Here is a 21,697-nt window from a genome sequence, read left to right on the forward strand (position 1 = left end):
ACAAGACAAGTCTATTTTCAACCTATGTAACCACTGTACATGCTGCAATACTATAAGGCCTCATTCACATAATGCTGGGGATCATACAGTGTGATTTGGTTGTTTGAGCGGAATGCAGGCAGCCTATGAAACCCTATGTAGAGGCTGTGTATATGAACACAGCCACTCATCCTAATCTGACGGACACGCAAGAGCAGATCAGATGCCCTGAAAACAGCCAGTGTGCGATTGGGGCTGCTCAACCAACAGCCAGTGTGAGATTGGAGCTGCTCAACCAACCCTGCACACCTGTCAAATTAGGAACACAGGCTGTGTCCCCATAAACAAATGGCCGATTCACGCTGTACAGGCCACAGTGCGTGTGCGAATGAGGCCTTAGCCTTAAAGATATTTGCAGGTCAGTAAGATGATAGCTATAGTTTTAATATATGCAGGCAGCCAAAAGAGTGTCTCAACAGTGCATGTGTGGTTCCTTACTGTTGTCATCCATAATAACAAAACTAGCCTACCTTTTCTTCTATAGAAGATCCTGAACCTTCACCAATCAGATTATCCTTAGGCTGTAGTTCTAGAATGGTCTTAAAAAGGTTATCAGATGTTACTGTCAAGAATTCAATCTCTGCATTTGGATGGAGTCCATATAAGACAGGGTTTTCTGCAGGCAACATTTCATCAATATAGTCGTGGTATCCAATATAATCCAAATTTGGAGGAGCCTTGAAACCTGGGGCTAGATAAAGCTCTCCATCAAGCTAAAAAAAGAAAGAAAAAAAAAAAGATTTTAATTACTTTTAAACACTTAAGCCTGGTACACACTAAGCCCCCCCCCCTCCCCCCAAGGGCACTGATCGGGAGGCGGTCGGCTGCTGGTTTTCCAGTATGCTCGTCTGACAGAATCCGGGTTCTGTCAGACAGGGTGCCATACACAGGTTTTTCTTTTTTTTTAACCAGCCAATGTACGGGCCTTTAGAGGAGCATTTATAAGTCAAATTGGCAAAACAACTAGTGGCAAATCAGGCTGTCTCTCCTTTAGCAAAGTCTCTGAGATAAGTGTACAGACTTGTACGCTTGTATTCCTGGACAGCCAAGTGTAACAGTTTGCAAAGTTCTGAGATAAAATGAATTACTAAAGATGAGAAAGATTTTTACTCTATACAGACACATAATTAGGAAGAGGTCAGGTTTCATTCTGTCGCAGTGGGACTTTAGAGCAGTCAAAAAAGAATTGCTCAAGCTGTAACCTTGTAGTCTCACTGCTACTGTTTAGCATCACCTTGCTTTACGACAGAATTGATAAAGGGCTCCCTTTGAATTTATAGTGTTCCTTTTTTATTCATCTGTCCTTATCTTTCTTATTCATTAAGCTCCAGTGTATTATTGAGTGCATCTGCACTAATACTGCTTACAATATAATGTTAATACTAACTCACATTCTTTTATTTTTATTTTTTTATAAAATTTTTATTATTTTCAATTCAATGTATGCAAACAGTGTAAAAATATTTCATATATCTCAAAAACAACCTAATTCCCCTTCTATCCCACTACTTGAAGCCCCCCCCCCCCCTTTCTTTTTACCACTCAATTCCTATGTTGCAATCCTTCTCCTACGTCTCTATTCACGCTTCCAGACCCAGCTGTACCCAGTCTTTTAGTTGCCCCCCTGATCCGTCCATAGTTATTGGTCTTTTTGAAGTCTGCCCATTTTCTTCATTTATTAGAAAAACTATCTACTTGTCTCTACTGCTCAGATATTCCATGTTTATATATATATATATTTTTTTTTTTTTTCAATTCTACTGCACCACTGTCTTAAGATGGGACTTTTAGTTTCCAACCATTTTTTTTTTGGAATTGTCCCTTTTGCTGCATTTAACAGATTTGGAATTATCGTATTTCTATATCGCCTCAAAGTTTTAGCTGTTTTATACTGACTCACATTCTGACACGCAAATTAGCTTTAAAACATTTAAATTGCAAGGTAAATACAGACAAGAATAGCAACAAACTGTAGGAGCTGATATATTAAAGGAACCATTTCTAACCAGATAAGGTGCTCTTCCTAACAGGACTGAATAGCTCATTTCTTCAGGGAAATGACTAAGGGCATAAAAACGGCCTGACTGCTACTGTTACTCCTGTTGTAAGCAGCACCTGTCATTACTGTTAGCACTCCTCCACCTTCCCCCCTGTATAATGTGACATGTCAAACTTTTTATGAAACCCTTGCTTCCATTTAATTTTCTTAACAAGCATTTGTCCTCCTTTTATGCCACAAAATCTTCACACTAAACACCCTTATACTGATGACCCTATCCAAATTATGGCGGCTCTGAAAAAACAGTATCTACTCGATTGTGGTTCCAACAGGTACCATAACTGGTACCATATCCCACAATCCTTTGCATGCAGTCACTTCTAGCCACTGATTGGTCAGAGAATCCCGCCCACCCCTTTGTTATCCCACCCACTTAACTTTAGTACTACTTTAGTGGAAAAGCAAACCTATACCGTACCGTACCGAACCGTTCCAACACCGTACCATGCGGTACCAGCAGTGGAAAAGCAAACCGGGCTAAGCAGGGCCGAGTAGAGCCGAGCCGGTACTTGCAGTGGAAAAGTGCCATTATAAATCCCATAGCAAATGTGTACTTGATTTGCAGCAGTCAGTTACTGAAGATGCTAATGAAGAGTTTCAGTGGCATACAACCTTCATGTCACTGTCCACAGACAATCTTATCTGTGGTGCACACAGTTCTCCATGAGCACATGTGGTTTCTTTTCACTAAAGAACTAGATATGCTCCCCTGACAGCCTTGCAAGAATTCACTCATTTCAAACATTCACAGAAAAAAAATTGTACAAAAATTTCCATGTACTAAATTATTACATTACCATTGCTGTGCTCATATACACCTCTAAATATGTTTGACATAACCTTCTGTCCCAGTCATCAGTTATGTGACCACCATACATGATTTCTCCGAACAGGTAGCGCAAATCTTCCCATGGTACCTGTGGTTGGAAATGAGAAGTTTAATATAATTTAATTTGTATTTTTATAGTGTTTTTCTTCTTAGGGACTCAAAGCGATTAGGGGCCATCTTGAGCACACTCGACTGAGCCAAATTAATCTACAAGATAAAAGTTTGTCTAATGTCTGAGATCCTGTTACTACTCTTACATGGCTGACTGAAAATACAATATCCACATTTTTCCTTAGATACGGAACACAGTCAGATACTTGAAAATCAGTTCAGTGTTAAAGTAGAACTAATAGCAAAACTTTTTTTTTCATTTTGGATAGAGCAATGAAGTATTATAACCCCTGCCCGTTTTTTTTTTTTTTCCATCTGTGTCCTATTGAGGAGATTTGCCTTCACTTCCTGTCCCTTAGCCTGAACAAGAAATGGGAGGTAATCCCTCCAAAGTAAGGGAATCCCTAATTGTCACCATGGTCACCAGAATTTGTGATTTTGTTCTGATGACAACCCGCAATTTATGATTTTCTTTTATTTTCACTTTAGATGATAACAGAAACATGACAAATAGAGAGGGGTGAATTTCCCAAATAGGGACACAGAAAGCAATAAAAACCAAGAGGTGTTCTAATCCCTCTCCCCTATCTACAACTAAAAAATTAAAAAAGTTTTGCCCTTAGTTATTTTACAGGGATACATACATATTACCACCCTCTGTGACAAATATTGCACAGAGTTCAGTTCTGTGTCTGTTCTATCACTGGATTATGTGGTTGGCATCATTTGATACAAAGTTCTTCTTAGGTCATTCTTTATTCATGAAAAATATTATCATTATTATTGTTATCAAGGATTTTGTGTGACCTGTTTTTCTGCACTGGATCAATGGAAGTCACTAATCAGGAATTTGAGGATGCAAAATTATTCATTTAACTTTCATATATAACAGAAAGGTTGGTAAACTGCAAAATATTACATTTTTTGCTTTTGATACCCTGCCACCACATGGTCACTTGTAAAATAAGCCTGGGATGTAAAAGCCAAGCATCTATACTTACCTTTTCAGTCGTCTGTGTCTTCAATAGCCATGCTTTGCTGTTCCCTGGCTGCTGTAGATGTTCCACACTGCGCTCCTAGCCACATGCAGTATTTTCTCGTCTTTATTGAACTCCACAAAACCAAGAATAAGTATTGCAGAGAAGAGAGGAATGACAAGTGTGGAACATGCAGCGAGTAGCGATCGGCAGAGAGAGAGGTGAGGTGCTACGTCTGGTGTATGTGGTAGAAGCGGTCGTCCAGTGTAGTGGAGAGTCGCTCCTGAACCTGCCACCGCTATGATCCTTGAATCTCTGCCTTCAGTTTGAGGGGTGCAAGGAATTGTGGGATATGTATTTCAAGGACACACACTTCCTCTTTATTAGTCTCCTTAATCCTCTTTCATCAGACTGATAAAGAGGAAGTATGTGTCCTTGAAACATGCATTTTGGAAGTACGCCCTAAGCAATTCTTTTGTTTGCATTTCTTGGCAGCTCTTACATCACTATGAGCCGTATGGGCCAGCAGGAGAAACTACAGCCCATGGCAGGAGGAGCAGGTATTCAACAAATCCATAAGTGTAGAATACTTGCAGCCAGGGAGGAGCAAAGTACTGGCTTTTTAAGACACATGCTGCTGAAACAGTAAATATAAAAACCCTAACAGTCCAGACTTCTTTTACAAGAGTGCCTGTGACAGGGTGCCTTTAGGTCAAGAACCAAAATTACTTATGGAAATGATACTGTAAGTTATGACTTCACCTACAGAATGCATTTTACGGACCAACCAGTGACTTAAAGTGGAAGAAAACCCTAACTATAACTATTCTATCCTATTCTATATTCTTAAAAATGTTCCCTCCCCTCACCATCTACCTAACCTGTGTAATAATGATCTGTGTATCTACCTATTTTCAGTCCACTCTGGTCTGTTTATGCGATCCTACAGCTCTGGCTCAGGTAGTGCTTGACAACAGCTGGGAATTTCCAGAGCTGTGACATCACCAATAGGCTCCTATGGCCAAGCCATTGTATGCGCTCCTTCTTCCCCCATGCAGCAGCTGCTCACTTACACAGGGGAGCCAGAGTTGTGGGATCACATGACCAGACAGGGTCTTTTTTATACAGTTTAGGCAGGATAGGTAGAAGGAGGGGGTATTTTAGGAACAGTTATAGTTAGGCTTTTATTTCCACATTTAAGTACTGAAGCCAGAGGTAGTCAGGTAATTAGCATTTGGAAGTCAAGAATGTTGGTCTTTAAGGTTACGTTTGTACAAGTTCAATTAAGTTATATAGATGCACTCTATTTTTTTATATTAATTATCTGCATTATAGAAATATGAACAGACACAATAAAGAAAAATGCGATGAATACAATCAGACATAAATTTGATGCTACTACATCTCACAGATCTCGCTGCTAACAATTTAAAAGCATTTTACACAGACACCTGAACCCAACCCACATAAGTATTATTTTTCAAAGTCACCTTGTTAATTTAATAAATGTGGCATTAACTTGTTTTACCTTTCAAATAAAATCACTCATCTCACCTTAATTTCATCTCAAGTAGAATATCAGTGGGAATGTCACAACAAGGTGGCATCCTTAATACATAATAATGACACATGCAAGAATCTCAGTGTTATTTATGTATGTGACGTGCTGCAAATTGCTTCCATCATCAAAACTAATTGTAGTGATTATTAATGCAATGTTAAGGACTGTCAGATTTGCTGTATGTAATTACATTTTTGCCAATGCTTCATTACCTGCCTAATGAATAAGGAACACATGTACATGGAATCCACTGCTTTTGGTAATGACATAAAGAGCATTTTTCCTACATGCTTGATATTTCAGAGGCTTACTGTGTATTTATAGTTACACAAACTATTTATTATAGATGTTTAAAATGAAACAGAGCGTTATAAGGTATTGTTCACCATAATGACCTGTGTAGATTCACAACTATCTGCAAATCATAAGTGCTAATCAACAACCACTGCAAGTGGAGACATCATTATTGTTTTTTGTCTGTGGAACCACCATGAGCATATTCTTTGGACAAAGACATGGACTGCACAGAATAAGGCTAGGTTTAGATGTCCGTCTAAATTTCTATGCCTCTGAAAATTGATCTGCGTTTTAGCTTCATCATGTAAGGGCGGCGCTATGAGTTGTTACAACGCATCACACTGTTTACATTTTTTTTTTAAACTTTATTAAAGTGTCACAATACAAAACTTCACTCAAGTTTATACACTGCATCACACTTTATTGCCCTATACCACAATGACATGCGGTTAGTTGCCCTACAAAAAAATGCAGTGTGCCTGCAGTTTTTCGCAGAGCACATCACATTGTACCTTGCCACAGGGTTGTGGTGTGAAAAGAGCACATTCAAAACAACTGTTATTCTATGTGCCCTAGTGTCGAGCCTGTGTTGATCTGTGCAGACTAACACAACCCAGCATAGATGATGTAATGCCTAGTACAAGCCATCAGAAAATCGGATGAAAAATACTGCTTTCGAAGCGATCATACGATAATCTGATCGCTAGTACACAGCTTTTAAGAGCTGATCACAACAGTTTATGCAAAATTATCTGAAGTGACAAACACAAAACATTTTCTTGTACGGTACCAGAACAAATGATTTTCATATAGTCAGTACAGTATTCATCCAAAAAAAAAAAAAAAATCTAAGATCACCCATACTGGGAAACGAAAGAATACATTACAACACATTACATAACTTCCGAAGTTGTATTCTGCCGTATGAAAATTTCTGTAACCTCTTCATTTTCAATATGAGACTAGCATGCAAAAAATAAAAAAACGGACAATCATTCATCTGATATTCTCATCGTGTGTATGAGGCTTTAACAAGCCTTAAATGTGTACACAGGGCAGTCATATCTGCTTAACATTTATGCAGGTTCTATCTATTGTTTGTGTCTTGCTGATGCTTGTACTTTGCTAAATGTCTACTAGATAAGTCCTGTCTGATTGAAAACAACAGACCCTCTGCAGTTTCTAATAATTTCGAACACCCCCAGTGCTTCTTGTAGCCAGAAACCAAGTGATATAAGATGCCTAGACTGGATGCAACAGTAATTTTTTTTTCTTTTCAATTAATGGCAATATTAAAAGCAAGATATACTTTTTTAATTTAAAATAATAATGGGATTTTTGTACTTAACATAAAATCCATTTCTTTAAGTTCATCGACCGACAGAGCGTTCCAAAAATCATAACTACTGGGTTATATTGCCTCCTCCGGGAGTAGGACTAGGCAGAACAAAAAACACTTGGCTATGCCCATGGGATGTCCTCAGCTTGGTATATAACCCCCCTCTCTGCTTAGGTAACCAGTTTAGTAGCAAGCAGTATTAGAAGTATCAGAACTCCATAGAGGGGTGGGTGCTGTGTCCGTCGATGAACTCAGAGAAATGGATTTTATAGTAAGTACAAAAATCCCATTTTCTCTTTCGTTCATCGACGGACACAGCGCTCCATAAATCATAACTACTGGGATGTCCAAAAGCAGTGCCAAAAGGAACATGAGGGGTGGGGAAAATAACCCAAGGCTAAACATAAGAGCCCTTAACCAGGACACAGGAGCCCCGTCTGAAAAATAAAAGTTTAAAGAAAAACACCCCTCAAGAGGGAACAGCCCCTCTTACAGCCTGCAATACTTTGCGGCCAAAAGAACCATCCGCAGATGCCAAAGTATCTACCTTATAGAATATTGTGAAGGTATGCACCGACGACCAAGTGGCTGCCTTGCAAACTTGGGATATTGCTGCCTGATAACGGAAAGCCCAAGAAGCAATCAGTGCTCGAGTAGAATGCGCCATGACAGGGAAAGGTGGAACCTGACCTATAATGGAATAGGCCTGAGTCACCGTCTGATCCATCTGGAGATGGTAGCAGAAGATGCAGCCAGCCCTTTTCTTGGTCCGTTCGTAACCACAAAAAACAAGTCTGACTTCTGAACGTACTTAGTAGCTGCCAGATACACCTGAATCGCATGAACCACATGCAAGGTATGCAAAGCAAATTCCTTGAAATGAGCTAGCTTGAGACACATGGAAGGCAACACAATGTACTTATTCAAATGGAAGTCAGAGACAACTTTTGGCAGGAATGATGGACAGAGACGAAGAACCACTTTATCCCTATGGACCACTAAATAGGGACTGCGACAGGATAATGCCACAAATTCCGATACCCTGTGGACCGAGGTAATAGCCACCAAGAATGTCACCTTTTGAGATAACGTAGGCAAGGGAATCTCCCGAATATTCTCAAATGGAGGTTTCTGGAGAACTGAAAGTACTAAATGTATTTCCTATGGCGGCCAAAGAGGCCGTACAGGTGGAGCCACATGTCGAACCCCCTGAATGAAGGTACAAAATAAAGAGTGCGTAGCTAGGTGTCACTGAAAGAAAATTGCCAGGGCAGACACCTGGCCCTTGATGGTACTCAAGGCCAACTTCTGATCAACGTCCTTTTGAAGAAAGGTTACGATCCGAGCCACAGAAAAGAATTGAGGATGAGCGCCAATCGACTCACACCAAGAAATGTACGCTTTCCATGTACGATGGTATATCTTGCTGGAAGATGACTTCCTCGCCTTCACCATAGTAGGGATCACTGATCCAGACAGACCTCTATCCCTCAGTACCTGGCTTTCAATAGGTAGGCCATTTAAAACCAGCGACTGTAAAGCAGTATGGTAGATCAGCCCTTGGGACACCTGGTCTTCTCTGAGAGGAAGCCCCCAAGGGACGTTTATGGCCACAAGGCAGGGAATCGTCCTTGATTCCTCGCAGGAATTGCGGAAGAAGCCTCAGCCGAGGATGATACTGACCTTAGTGTAGCCCTTGGAAGCCTGCGGCGTCTGCCAGAGGAACCCGTGATCTCACCACGAACCTTGGTATCCCCCAGTGGAGCCAAACCTGCTAAAAGCTGCATGTAGGACTGTGCAAACAGAACTGTCTTGAAGGGCGATACCACCAGACTCAGAACCTGTATGCAAAATGGGAGAGAGAACTATCTGTGTGACATTAGCCTAGTGAATTATGGCCTGTGGTTCCTGAATTTTGTCCAGAGGAAGGACCACCCTAGTCAGAATTAGAATCAAACCTAGGTAAATCAATTCCTGGACAGGGATAGGGGGGACCTTAGGTAGTTCGGACATCACCTGAACTTTTGCAGGAATTAAATCCTCACAAGGAGACTCAGGACCTAAACAATCCTGAAAAGGACAAGCTTTGTCACCCTTTCTGGTTACCCCCAAAAGAATCATTTTGTGGATCCCTTTGATGCTCATGAAGGAGGTTCACGAGGCCGGAAACCAGCAAAGATGCTGAAGGGGTTTTGTCTGCGGGTCCAGAGAAGCTAGCTCTAGGCTTACCAGACCAAGGATGCTTGGAACCTTCTGAGGAAGATTTGAAAGATCTACTTCCCTTATTCTCTGTCCCAGAAGCACAAAATAACTTTCTATGTGCTGGGAAGGAGGGCCCCCCGTCTGCGAGGAGGCTCCTTCCCAGACTTCCTAGACATTGGCAGGATGGTACTCTAACCCCCCCCCCCCCCCGTGATACCCTTAATGATGTCATCCAGTATAGCCCCAAACAGGCGATCGCCTTAAAAGGGCAGATCAAGGAGAGCTTTCTTAAGAATTTCTTAAGACCAAGCCTCTAAGCCACAGCACGCGGCTAATCGCCACCGCTGAAACAGAAAGTTTGGACAGCACAGGAGCTGTATCCAAAGCTGCATCACAAATAAATAATATATTAAATAAACTGCAGCCCATGGACCAACTGGTCCGCTAAATCAACATAAGCAGCGGGGACCCGCTCAACCCCCAGGCCCTGGAGCAGAAGCTTGGCCCATTCAGTAAGGTCTGAGACACCAGGGCTGAGGTAAAGACTGGCCACAATGTCGAACCAGCCATAGTAAACATGCTGCATGCCACAGCCTTCCCTTTCCTGTCAGATGGGTCCTTAAAGGACAGGGATTCCTCTACTGGGATCATGGTAGCTTTGTTCAACTTGGAAACAGGAGGGTTCACCACTGATGTACTAGTCCACTTTTTTAAAAGTGACTCCTCAAATGAGTAACATACAGCAAAAGGTTTGGGGACCACAAAGGGTCAATTTGGTTGTTCCCATTCCTTACAGGAAAATCTGTCAAAATAAAGCACATAAGGAAACACCTTTGGAGTGCGAGGTGACTTATGTGTACCAAACGACACAGCCACATCCTCCATTTTTAAAGTCTCACACACTGCAATGATGAGTGCATCTACCAGCATCTACCTTTTTAATTTGCTACTGCGGAGGAATCATCCTCACTATCGGATGGATCTGGGGGTATGATATTAAGCCCTCCTGGATGGGCCACGTCCACGGTGGTATCAGGCTCAGAATCAGATAAGACAGACTGAGCAGGGAAAGGCGGGGGGCACTTCCTCCTGTGCCTCTGCCCACACGCCACTTCCACCCGGGACACTAAAGACCGTCAGTGCAACCATGAGAAGCTGGGGTTCTGAGGGACCTGCCACCTCCATGAGGGGTCAGTGAGGGAGATGTGATCCTGAGGCTCCATAAGGAAAAGAAGACCTTACAGTACAAAAAACATCTTTTGGCACTACTAAAGGACCCCCCCCCCCCCCAAGGCACAGGGTACCTATCAGCTGAAAGAGAGATAACAGGGACCCCCAAGGACTCACCCTACTGATTGGAGGAGAGCAGAGAATTTGAACCCAGCATGACCATGGACACCATCCCTGTTCATATGTCCTGGGCACAGGAAGAGGAAATTGAGGAGGAAGAGGAGGAGCTTTGGCATCCCCACAAGGCTTCAGTCGTCTCCAGCGTCTCCCGGACTAAGGGAAATTGGCCCCCATGACATCATCGGAATTCACAAACATGGTCGCCAGCTGGAGACCAGCCAGACTAAGGGAAAATTGTCCCTGTGACATCATTGGGCTAAACAAACATGGTCGCCAACCGGAGACCAGCCAGACTAAGGGAAAATGGTCCTGCGACATCATTGGGCTATACAAACAAGGCCGCCAACCAGAGACCAGCCAGACTAAGGAAAAATGGCCCCTGTGACATCAATGGGCTACACAAACATGGCCCCCAAAAGGAGAACAGCCAGACTAAGGGAAAATTGCCACTATCAGCTACAGCATGCTGCCAGGATCTTCCCTGTGCCCTCTGCAAGGCTGCACCCTCTGCAAGGGGACCCCTTCTCCTTCCTCCTGAAGGTAGGACACATGTTAGGGGAGACTCTGCTGCGCACTCTGCACCGGCCTCTGCACTGGGGACCCCCCTGCACTATACCCACACTGCAAACAGTGGGGCATGCACCTAGGGGTCTCCTACACTGGGTCCCCTCCAGACTACCAGGACAGGACACACGATCCCAGGACTCTTACAGAGTGGGGATAGCGGGGGAGACCCCAGGGGTCTCTGTTGCATCCTCTGCCCTGAGACCCCCACCAGACTCCAGGTCAAGACAGGGGGGAAAGGGAGTGGGGGAAGTCTAGCTCACTGAGGGATTTTTAAGGATGGGAGGAGGGAACCTGCAGGCAGGTCCGACCATCCCTGGAGGTTACCCGTGTCCACCCCAAAAAAAACGCCCAAAGGGGAGAGGGGGGACTGTACTTACCCTTCCCATGGTGCGGGTAACGCTCCAGACAGAATCCTCGCCACTGAAGTAGGGGACCTGTCGGCCAAGGGACCGCTGCAAATCAGACCTAAGCCCGGTCGTATGCTTTTGGACATCCCAGTAGTTATGGCCTACTGAATCATGTAAAGTGTGTGTATTTATTAGTTTGTACAATTATGGAGGCCGCTTATTTTGGTCTCATCAGTGACACCTTCTTAATATGTACTATGTTGTTTACTGTAATATTTTCTTTGTGGCATAGCCAATAAGGCTGCTTGAGCTTTGCAGAGGGGTTTTTTCCCTTGCATTTCAATCATGATTGTAGCACTATGATCATTCTAATATAATCTAATTAGGTAACCAGTAGTCTTTTCTTAATTAATATAATCGTATTAATCTTGTTTTCCAAGGGAACAAAAGTGTGAAAAATGATTAGATCTAAATGACAACAATATCAACTAATAGTAAGAATATGATAACTATATTAACCACTTCCCGCCCGCCCTATTACAGATTGACGGCGGGAATGTGGTTGTATTATCCTGACCGGACGTCATATGACGGCGGCAGGATAATACAGCTCTGGGCGCCCCCCGGGGGCGCGCAGATCGGAGATCGGTGATGCGAGGAGTCAGCCTGACACCCTGCATCTCCGATCTCGGTAAAGAGCCTCTGACGGAGGCTCTTTACCATGTGATCAGTCGTGTCCAATCACGGCTGGTCACATAGTAAACAGGAACAGCCGTTGATCGGCTTTCCTTAGTTCGTGCCTGACAGGCACGAGTAAAGGAGCGCCGATCGGCGGCTCCCCTGACAGGGGGGGGGGTCGGCACTGGTAATCAGATCATTGATTACCAGTGCAGACCCTCGGGGGGGGATGCCACTAGAACCACCAGGGATGCCCACTATGACCCCAGGGATACCCACTATGGCCACCAGGGATGGCAATCAGGGCTCAGGGAGCCCCCCATTGCCCTCCCCATCAGTGCTGCCCGCCAGTGTCCTCCCTATCAGTGCTGCCCACAAGTGCCCATAATTGCCAGATTTCAGTGTCGCCCACAAGTGCCCATTATTGCCCACCAGTGCCGTCTATAAGTGCCCATTAGTGCCCATCAGTGCCGCCCATCAGTGCCCACCAGAGCCCATTAGTGCCCACCAGTGCCACCTATCAGTGCCCATCAATGCCGCCTATCAGTGCCACCTATCAGTGCCCACCAATGCTGCATATCTGTGCTACCTATCAGTGCCACATATCAGTGCCTATCAGTGCCACCTATCAGTGCCACCCCATCAGTGCCTGTCAGTGCAGTCTCATCAGTGCAGGAAAAAACTTATTTATTTACAAAATTGTATAACATAAACAAAAAAACTTTTTTTTTTTTCAAACTTTTCGGTCTTTTTTTATTTGTTTAGCAAAAAGGAAAAAACCCAGAGGTGATCAAATACCACCAAAAGAAAGCTCTATTTGTGGGGGGAAAATGACATAAATTTGGTGTAGGTACAGTGTTGCATGACCGCGCAATTGTCTTTCAAAATGCAACAGTGCTAAAAGAGGAAAATTGGCCTGGGCAGGAAGGGAGGAATGTGCCCTGTATTAAAGTGGTTAACTATTACTGATTTTATTAAAATACATTTTCATTTATTTTAAAGGAATTGTTGTGGTAACTATGTTATAATAACTAATTTATGTACAGATTTCTGGTGCTTTTATCCTACCTTTGTGTTGGCCTCTAGGTAGTTGTAAAGTACATTGACGCAGATGGTGAGATCTCCGGCATTGAAAGGGTAGCTGCGGTTCCAGCCCTGGGGACCAAATTTGAGCCGTCCAGCAACACAGGCATGGAAGTAACAAAGAGAAAAGAGGATGCTTTTGAACTCCTGCTCTCTTGCACACATCTCAAGTGTATCCTGTGAACCATAAAGAGAAGGGTAGCCTTGCAACCAATAAAACCACAGAAAGAAAATTACAATAAATACACCAGACAAGTGTTATAAAGAAAATATTCATGATTTCATCTCATTAGGGACTGCATATATTCTGTTTAGACTTGCACATATTTGGAATAGCTCTGTTGAGATCCAAGAAGGGTGAAGCTACTTCTCAGCAAAAATTTACAGATTCATTTTCTCACTTTCTTCCTGAGCTTATCGTTTACTATTGACTCTGAAGGATCAAATTATTTACAAGCTTGTTAAAGGGGAAATAGATGGTCTTTTCAATCATCTTTCATATACAACATGTAAAAAGTAATCAGATTGATTTAACTTGGAATGGACTTCCAGAACAGGTAGTGAGTTAGTCAACAGTAACGGTATTAAAACATGCTTGGGACAAATATGGATCTATACAAAAAAAATAAATAAAAAAAAAACAATAAAGACTAAAAAGATATAAACAAAAAAAAGGGTCTGACTTGGTGGACCACTTGGTCTTTTCTCTGCTTTCGCTCTTCTATGTTAAGTAACACTATCCATGTCAAATTTTGCTTTAAAAAAACAAAACAATATTTTATGTATACTTTGTAATATGTGTGAATGAGGATTGGGCATATATATCCATTATATACAAAAACTCTGCAACCCTGAACAGTAGTTCTAGTTTACAGCTCTCAGAATGTAAGTCATGTTCACCCTTTTTGAAAAACATTTTATCCCAACCTTTCCCAAGAAGGGAGGAAAAGTGATTGCACACTGAATGTTTGTTGATGTTTTGGCTAATCTACAAACTGCTAAAAATTACATTTAGTGAAACGCAGCTATACTGGATAAAAAAATGTGTACACTGAAAATACACTATAGTTTCCCTTTAGGACCCTTGGGCAACCATAGCTGAGGGATTCCAACCCTTAACCGTTTGCCGAACGCCGCAAGTACATATACTGCGGCGGTCAGCCCCGGCCAGGCAAAGTGACGTACCGGTACGTGACTAGCCTGTCACTTGCTTGTGAGCCAATAGCGCGCACCCGCCCCGGCTCGTTCCCTGGGAAGTCCGTGCGTGTGACCGGCGGACCCGATGTCCGCCGGTCACTCGCGATCGTCCGCCGTGAAGGGAGAAAGGCAGGCGGCTGATGTAAACAAGCCGCCTGTCATTCTCCTCTGTGTAGGAATGGTGATCATACGGTTCTACTATATAGGACCGTTGATCACTGTTCCTACACCAGTAGCCATGTCCAATTACAGTAAGAAGCACGCCCCTAGGGACACACTTAACCCCTCCTTCCCCAATAAAGTTAACCCCTTCCCTGCCAATGTCATTTTGCAGTAACAGTGCATATGTATAGCACTGATTACTGCAGTAATGTCACTGGTAACCCCAAAAATGTCAGTCAAGGGTCCGATCTGTCCGCCGAAATGTCGCAATACCGCAAAAAAAATCGCAGATCGCCGCCATTACGCGTTAAAAAAAAAAAGACAGAAATCTTTCCCTTAGTTAGTAAACGCAATAACTTTTGCGCAAACCAATCAAAATACGCTTTTTGCGATTTTTTTTACCAAACATATGTAGCAGAAAACAAATTGGCCAAAAATTTTTAAAAATTTTGATTTTTACATTTTTTTGGGAATTTCATATAAAAAAATGTGAAAAATATTGTTATTTTTGCAAAATTGACGCTCTTTTTTTGTTTATAGCGCAAAAAGTTAAAATCGCACAGGTGATCAAATACCATCAAAAGAAAGCTCTGTTTGTGGAAAAAAAAGGACGTCAAATTCGTTTAGGTATAGCATCGTACGACCGCGCAATTGTCCGTTAAAGTCACACAGTGCCGAATCGCAAAATAGGCCCTGGTCAGGAAGGGGGTAAAATCTTCCGGGGCTTAAGTGGTTAAGGAACAGTGCCCTGTTTATTTGAAGATATCTATTATATCTCTAGGTGGGTAGATTGAAGTAGATTGAAGTGGGTAAAATCTTCCGGGGCTTAAGTGGTTAAAAGCCAGACAAGGACTGGTGACACTACTGCTCAGCAAAAAAGCCTTGCAAAATACACTATATAGACATAGCTTGTGTACACCTGACTATTATTGCTACACTATATGGCGAACATTATCAGATCACTCTAAATTATTGAGTTCTGGTGTCTCCAGTAAACATGAGTCAGATCATCTAATCCAACATTAGTATCAGACTTCACAAACATTTTATTTTTTGGCTGAATAGGCATAAATTCCAACAGACACATTCCTAAATCATTTAGAAACTTTCCTGTAGGAATTGAGGCTGTTATAGCTGGGGGGAATTCCATGTTTTGGAATGGGATGTCTATCAAGCTCATATAGATAAAGTTGGTCCACACACTTTTGGCCATATAGTATATATCATGTAATCCTGAAAAGGGTGTAGGGTGGTTTAGGTAGCTGGGATATAAGGAAGGAAGATGTTCCGCTCAGGTACTAGAGTCTTTTAAGAAGCCATGGATATACAGGGTTTGGTAAATGCAAGAAATCATACAGTTTTCAGATTGCTTACATGTACAGTACCTTAAAAAGTATTCATATCCCTTAAAATTTTCCACATTTTGTCATGTCACAACCAAAAACGTGAATGTATTTTATTGGGATTTTATGTGATAGACCAACACAAAGTGGCACATAATTGTAAAGTGGAAGGAAAATGATAAATGGTTTCAACATTTTTTACAAATAAATATATGAAAAGTGTGGCGTGCATTTGTATTCAGCCCATTGAGTCAATACGTTTTAGAACCACCTTTCGCTGCAATTACAGCTACAACTTTTTTTGGTTATGTCTCTACCAGCTTTGCACATCTAGAGAGTGAAATTTTTGCTCATTCTTCTTTGCAAAATAGCTCAAGCTCTGTCAGATTGGATGGAGAGTGTATGTGAACGGCAATTTTCAAGTCTTTTCACAGATTCTCAATTGGATTTCGGTCTGAACTTTGAGTGGGCCATTCTAACACATGAATATGCTTTGATCTAAGCCATTTCATTGTCGCTCTGGCTGTATGTTTAGGGTCGTTGTTCTGTTGGAAGGTGAACCTCCGCCCCAGTCTTGAGTCTTTTGCAGATTCCAACATGTTTTCTTCTAAGATTGCCCTGTATTTGGTTCCATTCATCTTCCCATCAACTCTGACCAGCTTCCCTGTCCCTGCTGAAGAAAAACATCCCCAAACATGATGCTACCAGCACCATGTTTCACGGTGGGGATGGTGTGTTCAGGGTGATGTAAAGTGTTCCTTTCCCACCACACATAACGTTTTGTTTTAGGCCAAAAAGTTCAATTTCGGTCTCATCTGACTAGAGCACAACATGTTTTGCTGTGTCCCCCACATGGTTTCTTGCAAACTGCAAATGGGACTTTTTATGGCTTTCTTTCAACAATGGCTTTCTTCTTGCCACTCTTCCATAAAGGCCAGATTTGTGCAGAGTACGACTAATAGTTGTCCTGTGGATAGATTCTGAGCTGTGGATCTCTGCAGCTCCTCCAGAGTTACCATGGGCCTGTTGGCTGCTTCCCTATTTAATGCTCTCCTTGCCTGACCTGTCAGTTTGGATGGCCATGTCTTGGTAGGTTAGCAGTTGTGCCATATCCTTTCCATTTTAGGATGATGGATTGAACAGTGCTCCCTGAGATGTTTGTAGCTTGGGATATTTTTTTTGGAACTAACCCTGCCTATAAATTCTCCACAACTTTATCCCTGACCTGTCTGGTATGTTCCTTGGCCTTCATAATGCTGTTTGTTCACTAAGGTTCTCTAACAAACCTTTGAGGGCTTCACAGAACAGCTGTATTTATACTGAGATTAAATTACACACAGTGACTTCTGAAGGCAATTGGTTCCACTAGATTTTAGTTAGGGGTATCAGAGTAAAGAGGCTGAATACAAATGCACGTCACACTTTTCAGGTGTCTATTGACAATTTCAAGGGGTATGAATAATTTTTCAAGGCACTACGGGGCTGCAATAACCAGTGAATCTAATTATCATTCAGTTTCCTCTAAAAAACTGTAAGCAAGTTCTTTACTGCATATTTTTTGCCATTTTGTATTCACAGACAGTTTAGGAGGAATAGTCCTGTGGGTGTTTGGTATCATGATGACAAGCTGAACATCACCTGTTGTCATTCTTGGTATAGGGGTCTGCCAATATATAGCAACCTACTGGTAAAGGACATGGCATATACTGTCACACTAGAACACAATGCATGCTTTGGTACACATCAAGAACAATCAGATGAACTAGAAGCTATCAAATTGATCCTATAACTTTGGACCTTTGTAGTAAAGAGTAGTATATACTGTAATGAGAATCCCAGTAAAACAATATACTGGGGTGTAGGAAAATTGGTTAAACAGATCACAAGTTCTGGCATTCACTGATTAGACCAAACAATTGAATTTCAGATGCAGTAGCTGTGTGTCTGGCCCTTCTTGACATGAAAAACTGATAACATTGGAATTAAATCCCTCCTAACGGGTAGTGAATCATTACCTGGTCGAAGTTGTATAGAGCTGCATGCAGGTTAGCCAGCATTCCTGAAGGGGGTTCATTTGTGATTTTTATAGAGTTCTCCAGTATTCCTTGGGGAATTATATGTTCATCTGGAGTAGAAGCTGGTTCAGCACTGATGAAGATCCTGTAGTCCTCATGACTTCCTGTGCTATACTTTTCAAGAAGTCTCTCCAATGTCACTAGCCACTTGGCCACTAAGTGGACATTCTATCAACCAGATAGGAAGACAAATACATAAATGTATTTACTATTTATAAAATAAATAAAATCTTTCATTATTATAGATATTTTTTGTGGTTCTTTGGAGAAGACAAGAGCTCAATAACAAATCTCCATGATACACAATACACATTGATACTTGTTATAGGGGTCTATTTATAAAAACAGGAGAAATAAAAGTTCTCCATAAAACTTATGAGCATTTTCAAGACAACCAGTCAGGTTTCATCATATATTCTGCCATATATTCTCTTTGTTGAAGTTCTGAAAGGATGGGAGCGCCCCACCAGCTGGTACAGACTTTTTGAAAGATTTTTTTTTTTTTTGTGACAACCAATGCATTTTGGGAGCTCAGCACTCCCCTTTTATCAGGAATAAAAACAAGATGATGCAGGCACTTGATTGGAAAGGAAATAAGGGATCTGATAAGTTATTTTGGGCAAGGTCTCCCATAAACTTTCTTGTCTTATATGTGATACTAAAAATTCTTAGAATATTTTACTTTTCCACAAAAGGTATAGGGAACAATTTATAAAAAACAAAGGAAAATAAAAGTTCTCTACAAAACGTAAGAACTTGCCCATAGCAACCATTTAAGTTCCATCACATATTTAGTTACTTATACTTTTTGAAAAGAAATAAGGAATCTGATTAGTTTTTTTGGGGCAAGGTCTCACATGAACTTTCTTTTTTCCAGTTTTTTTTAAATAAAGTATGTAATACTAGATATTCTTAGCAATATTTTACCTTTACACAAAAAGAAGGATGGTAATAGCAATAAGCAGTAATAAAAACAATAAAATGAATCAGCAATTTATTATTTTGTTTTTTTCTGTACCTGTTTTGAACCACTCAGAGTTCACAGTCAGCTAGGGCAGTTATTTGATTGTACTTACCTGTAGGATTACCCAATGTCCTTGCTCTGCAGCTTTTTCCATAGCCTCCTCAGCTATCTTCTCTTGCCCCTGGCCCAAAGATATGTTATGGAATTTTCCAGAATCAATTGTGAAGCCAAGTTTTTTTCCTAAGAAATGAAATACACATTACCCAAAAGTTAGAACATAAGTCCCTTCTTAACTAATGGCACCACCAAGGTCACTTTGTTGTTATTTCTTGCCTTGACAGTACTACCTGTGCACAAACTATCTCCTCTGCAGTCTATCATGAATACTTCGGTCATCTACTCTGCAACCACCACCCCTCTCTGCCAATTCCTCCACTGGTTTGCGCTCTTCCAACAAATACAATTCAAGATCCTAACTACATACAAAGTCATGCACAACTCTGACCCAAGCTATATCACCAACCTTGTCTCAAAATATCAGTAAAAAAACATCCGCCCCAGCCCTCCCAGGACCCATCTGCTCTCTCATCACCTCTTCCCATGTTCCCGTCAAGACTTCTCCAGGTCCCTTTCTTTGGAAATCTTTACTTCAATGTATTAGGCTCTCTTACGTCCTTTTAGATTAAAAGCGCTCATGACAATGCCTCTTCTTACTTGCTTGTCTTGAACTGTATTGTAAATTGTAACGCATTGCACAAACTGTTGGCTTTTATAAATCTAGTATAATAATAATGTTAAAAATGCATCAATTTAGTAGCTGAATTAGAAATTCTGAAAGTCAGAATCAACGGTCACGTACAATGTTCATGAACACAGTTTTCGCTTACCCTGTCTAATTAATACTACAGGGCTTGTTCATTAAGACAGAAAGCAATGTCCAATGTACAGTAACCAAAGGCAGTCAATCAGGTTAATTTTTCTACTAACTTGGCTACAACGGTTCATTCCATGTCATTCCTGTTTTTCAAAAGGTTTACTGAATAAGCCCAGGTATAAAGTGCGGTTTTAGGTTTGTTCACTATGTGGTGAACAGAACCTAAATAACATGGAGCAGATAATCCATGTATATGAGCCCACACATACAAAGCTGGTATATCACTGTATGCATTGATAGCAAATGTTAATGAAAACAGCAGCTAAACCCTTTTGCTGTGTGATATGAATGACATATACCTAGAGTTTCAACATCTTTCAGTGGATTGACTCCAGGAGACAGGATGAAGAATACAGGTGTGGCTGGACCGGTTTCCTCAAAGGATTTGGCCAGATCTGGCCTTGCCCTTTCCACGTACTTTGACCCCAGTTTCTCTTCCACAAAATTTCTGTTAAAGTGTAAAAACATTGTAAGAACTTGTTAACAATGGGGAAACAGATTTAATAATATATCAGATAACATCAAACTTAAAAATAGAACATAGTTCAGCATCGCTCAAGATTTAGCATATCATTTAGCCGTGATCCAAATCTGAAGTCCCCACCAACACCACAAGTGCCTCCCACTCCCTATGGATTAAACTCTTACCCTAATTAGGCAAGTGTCAGGCATATACCAATGGTAACTCTCAGCTACTTCAATGCCAGCTGCTCCTCATTGATCATAAAAGGTAGTTATGCTGTGCTCGCACAAAAACAAAATGAAGCACCATAGCATAACTCTGTATATAATTTATTGAGCCAAAACCTCCCAAAAAAGTTACACTTACAAAATATAATTATCGTCATTAACCTCAGACGAAGTCATAATGATGAAACGCGTCACAACGGGATTACACGGTGAACCAGTGATGTCAGCACGCCACCGGGGGGTTAGGATAGGTGTCTAGCAGCTGCCGACTCGCAACGGAGGAAGCGATAGGAGCGAATGCACTGTGCCATCTGGGGGTAAAACCTGGCAGGCTTGTGCATACTTATATGCTTTTAGAAAATTTATATTTTTCGTAAGTGTAACCTTTATGGGGGGGTTTTAGCTAAAAAAAATGTGCATTTTACATTAAGCGTGGTCTATCTAGACTAATTTCATTGCTATCCGTGAGCGCTCTAGGGGGCGGCTTTTACAGTGGTTGTTTGGTAAAATAGATTAGATAACACGATTGTTGTGATTGAATTTAGTACAAACAGGTTCTGCATACGCGGTATTTTAGTATAAAGCTTATTGTAGCATGAAAAAGAAACAAAACAAAACTAGAAAAAATGATAATTAGGAATAAAGCCAAACCTGATAGCGTAGGTCATTCTGTCTGGCCGCAATGCTCTTAGTATAATAAGTTTCTGTAAAGAGCTCTTGTTTTTCCACTCCTGTGGAAGCCTCTCCTTTTCTGGACACTCCGACTCCACCATTTTTTTCCATCGTTTTGCTGATCCTTCTACATCTCTGTCTAACCCATTAAATTCTTCCAGTGTAGAAATCATCTGCATCCGATTAGACCGATAAGTACAGGATTCATAAATAGACATATA

The 21,697-nt window shown here is 41.5% G+C and overlaps 1 protein-coding gene across 1 annotated transcript in view; it reads right to left on the reverse strand.

Annotated features, from left to right (window-relative positions):
• The window catches only part of DNAH11 (dynein axonemal heavy chain 11), a 420,238-nt gene that overhangs the window by 19,543 nt on the left and 378,998 nt on the right, over positions 1–21,697 (reverse strand). The window contains exons 72-78 of the mRNA XM_082257534.1: positions 21,456–21,649; positions 20,414–20,562; positions 19,293–19,420; positions 18,157–18,384; positions 13,425–13,616; positions 2,896–3,015; positions 510–752 (exon numbers count right to left, since the gene is read on the reverse strand). Coding sequence (XP_082113660.1) covers positions 510–752; positions 2,896–3,015; positions 13,425–13,616; positions 18,157–18,384; positions 19,293–19,420; positions 20,414–20,562; positions 21,456–21,649 — 1,254 coding nt within the window. The remainder of the gene's footprint in view (positions 1–509; positions 753–2,895; positions 3,016–13,424; positions 13,617–18,156; positions 18,385–19,292; positions 19,421–20,413; positions 20,563–21,455; positions 21,650–21,697) is intronic.

This window comes from Pelophylax lessonae (genome assembly GCF_965119305.1).
Source record: "Pelophylax lessonae genome assembly, chromosome: 5".
Lineage (NCBI taxonomy): Eukaryota > Metazoa > Chordata > Amphibia > Anura > Ranidae > Pelophylax > Pelophylax lessonae.